Source organism: Megalops cyprinoides, chromosome 24 (assembly GCF_013368585.1).
Source record: "Megalops cyprinoides isolate fMegCyp1 chromosome 24, fMegCyp1.pri, whole genome shotgun sequence".
Taxonomy (NCBI): domain Eukaryota; kingdom Metazoa; phylum Chordata; class Actinopteri; order Elopiformes; family Megalopidae; genus Megalops; species Megalops cyprinoides.
This window is the reverse complement of record NC_050606.1, coordinates 6,022,190-6,025,484: the sequence shown is the minus strand read 5'-3', so window position 1 is coordinate 6,025,484 and position 3,295 is coordinate 6,022,190. Positions and strand designations below refer to the sequence as shown.

Below are 3,295 nucleotides of genomic sequence, written 5' to 3'. Positions count from 1 at the left end.
GGGGCACTGCTGCTGTACCTTTGGGCAAGGTACTTAACCCACAATTGCCTCAGTAAATAGCCAGCTGTATAAATGGATAACATTGTAAAAACCTGTAATTGATGTAAGTTGCTCTGGATAACAGCATCTGCTAAATGTCAATAATGTAATGTAGTGGTACCCCTTTAACCTTCACTGTTTATTCCAAGCACTGCTCCAGACTCTGGTCAGAGTGAGCCGCTGCAGTACACCACTAGCTGCTGTAGGATTCTGTGAGCAATAAAGGAGACAAGGGGGAAGAAGTCCGGAAGCCTTGCAAAAAGCAGACCACTGATTGGCTGTTGGTGTATGAACCTCTCAAAAAGCCTCAATGTAATTGGATAGTGAGCTATGTGCAGTTCGCAAAACCCAAACCTCAGAAGCTGTGATACCCCCAGCAAGGGGGGTCTGCACTCGGAATGGCTGCTTGCAATGCCTGAGCTTGTGTTTTACATTTGGGCTCAGTATAGGAGTGGAGGGGTTTTAGCCTCAGAATAGCAACCCTCGGGGCCTCAGCTACGAGCCACAATCTGGCCTCTGCAGTCTGCCCGATTCTGTAATAACACTATCACAATCTGCCAAACAGCCCATCTTGCAGGTTGTTGGAAGGTTGTTCAATTTTAAGGTTGAATACACATTAGCCTGAAAACTGATGAAACATAAAACATAAAATATAAAATATAATGTAGCCTCTTTCTGCTGTTTTGTGTAAGCTTTGATTTTCTTAAGAATGACAAATTCATACTATTTAAGTATTAATCTTAGATGAAATTATGACATCAAGATTTATAACTCCTTGTACTGATGTGTGAATAGTATAGATTCAGTATGATGGAGATGATGTCATGAACCCCAAAATGGGTGGAGTCATCACGTGCCATCAGCAACTCATTGCATTGAATGAATCAATGGGTTTTTTCACATTTGATTGGCACTCTGTAGCTCCACACTTCCTAGGGTTCCCAAAGCCTCACTTCCACTGTCACCGCGGTGACGCTCCCTGTCTCTGCCACAGGTCACGGAGGACGTGTACCGCATGCTCAAGTGCAACTATGACCTGGTGTGCCGCGGCAAGGTCAGCGTGAAGGGCAAGGGCGAGATGCTGACCTACTTCCTGGAGGGGAAGATCCAGAGCTCCAGCGCCCACGCCCGGGCGGCGAGCGTGGAGCGCAGTGCCTCGCAGTGCACCAGGGCCGGCGTCCAGGGCAAGACGGCGGCCGGAGGCTCCTCGGCACAGTCCGTGTCCAGCTTCACCGTCCGGGTCAGCGCCGGGACCGCGCAGGCCGGCTCCGCAAACAGCAGCTGCCCCACCTCCACGCTCCACCTCCCGTCCACCTCTGCGGCGGACCTAGAGGAGTGAGGAACATCGGGCCCGGCCTCTTCCACCCTCCATTTTCCTGTCAACATCCCTCCTTGGGGAGAAGTCAGGAATGTTAGGCCACACCCCCATGTTCCACCTCCCGCCCACCTCTGTGGCAGACCTGGAGGAGGAGTCAGGACCATTAGGCCCCGCCTCCAAGCGCCACCTCCCATCCGCCTCCACAGCAGACTTAGAGGAGGAGAGGGGAACATTAGGAGGTGGGGGAGGGGGAAGAGGGTTCTCTGTGAGAGGAACTGCACTCGATGTCTGCCTGCACACTCACCACATGGTCTTAGACTACCACGCAACCAAGGAATCTTGCTGGCCAACCAAAGAGTGCGCTGGGTTTCTGGTAACGGACTCCTTGGCAAGGTTTACAAGGGCTGGCAGCGCCGTCAGCCAGTGGACCGGAGAGCGAGAAGTGCTCGGTCGCATGTCTTTCAGCACAAAACTTTTAACTACACCCCGTTTTACATCAAAAGCCACGACCTGCTTTACGGACGCTCCTCTAATCTCTCTGAGACCAGCACAACGTTAGCGTTTCAACCAAGGACAGCAGCGTCTTATTGACAGGATTAAGCTGTACCATCACCCACAGGTCGTTTACAGAAGGCAGAACCGTGTCTTCCCTCTACACTTTGATCTGGAAAAGGCCTCAGACCAACAACAATACATTTTCTGTGACGGAGGGAAACAATTTTTGGGTATTTTGGCCTCGTACTGCATTCCACAGGTCACACTGGAGATTGTGTTTCTGGTCATTTCAAAAATTTATAGTTATTGGTTATAAGCTTTATCAGGTCATTAATGAAGCACAATTCACTGCCCTGTCTGAAAACACACCATCCCATGTTTTGCCTACGTTCACAAGGGTATCTTTAAATATTTAAACAGATTTGTACCAGAGTTCAACGCACGGCATAATAGCTTCGCGTCTGTAGGCTCTCTCTAATTATGCCAAGGTAATGTTTAATCTCTGCATCTGTACAGAGCTGAGGTGCTTTTGATACTGGATGAATAAGTAATGATAGCTATCTAGGAAAGTATTCTCTTTTTATGTGTGTGCATGTGTGTGTGCGTGTATGCTTGTGTGTCTGTGTATGCCCGTATATTTGTGAACATTGCTCAGCATTGAAATGGAAAGGCACAGCCAGGGCTTTCATTATGTTTAAAAATTGCTATGGTTCTCCTTTCAGAATATCTGCAATATTCTTGACCCCCTCATCACTCTCTGTGGAGATTTATACCATTACAACTGTGCAGTGATGCTTGACACAACAGCAGTCATGCATTACAACAGCCACCGCTAGAATAACAGTACCAGAGCAATCAGAAAGGTGAATTGGCTCTTTCATCGTTTAAGCTTCTGTAGTCTGGCGGTTAGGAACGCTTTCCTAAACCACTTAATATTCAACAATGTGCAGCCTGTCAAAATGGCCAAAGGATGCCGTTAGCTCATTATATCAGCACATTCATTTGCCTTTGGCATGATTCTTATCCTGCGATTGGTGAAAAATGTATTTGTGAACAGGAACCACAGCAAGTTGCTTTTTCCTTTTTGTTAGATGTTCCGACTGCTGATTTGGAACTTGACTTAGATTATGGCATGTACAGCACCAGCCAAAAGTTTGGACTCACCTGATTAAGATAATGGGAAGCATGCATTCAACATCATTTTGATTTAAAGAACTTATTGCTGAAATGCTTGAATTTTGTTTCTTAGACAAATATAAATAGTGAAATTGATGCCCGTGTATGGATTTCTTTCCAAAAAAAAAAAAAATTGTAAAAAAAATATATATATTTTTTGGCTACTTTGAAGAATCTAAAATGCAAGATTTGATTTGTTAAAGACTTTTTTGGTCACTGCATAATTCCATTTGTGTTATTGCATAGTTTTGATGTCTATTACTGTAA

General features: G+C 46.1%; 1 protein-coding gene across 1 annotated transcript in view; it reads left to right on the top strand.

Annotated features, from left to right (window-relative positions):
• Positions 1 to 3,011, top strand: part of LOC118771438 (adenylate cyclase type 1-like) — a 44,207-nt gene extending 41,196 nt beyond the window's left edge. The window contains exon 20 of the mRNA XM_036519436.1: positions 1,034 to 3,011. Coding sequence (XP_036375329.1) covers positions 1,034 to 1,378 — 345 coding nt within the window. The 3' untranslated portion in view covers positions 1,379 to 3,011. The remainder of the gene's footprint in view (positions 1 to 1,033) is intronic.
• The last annotated feature ends 284 nt before the right edge of the window (positions 3,012 to 3,295 follow it).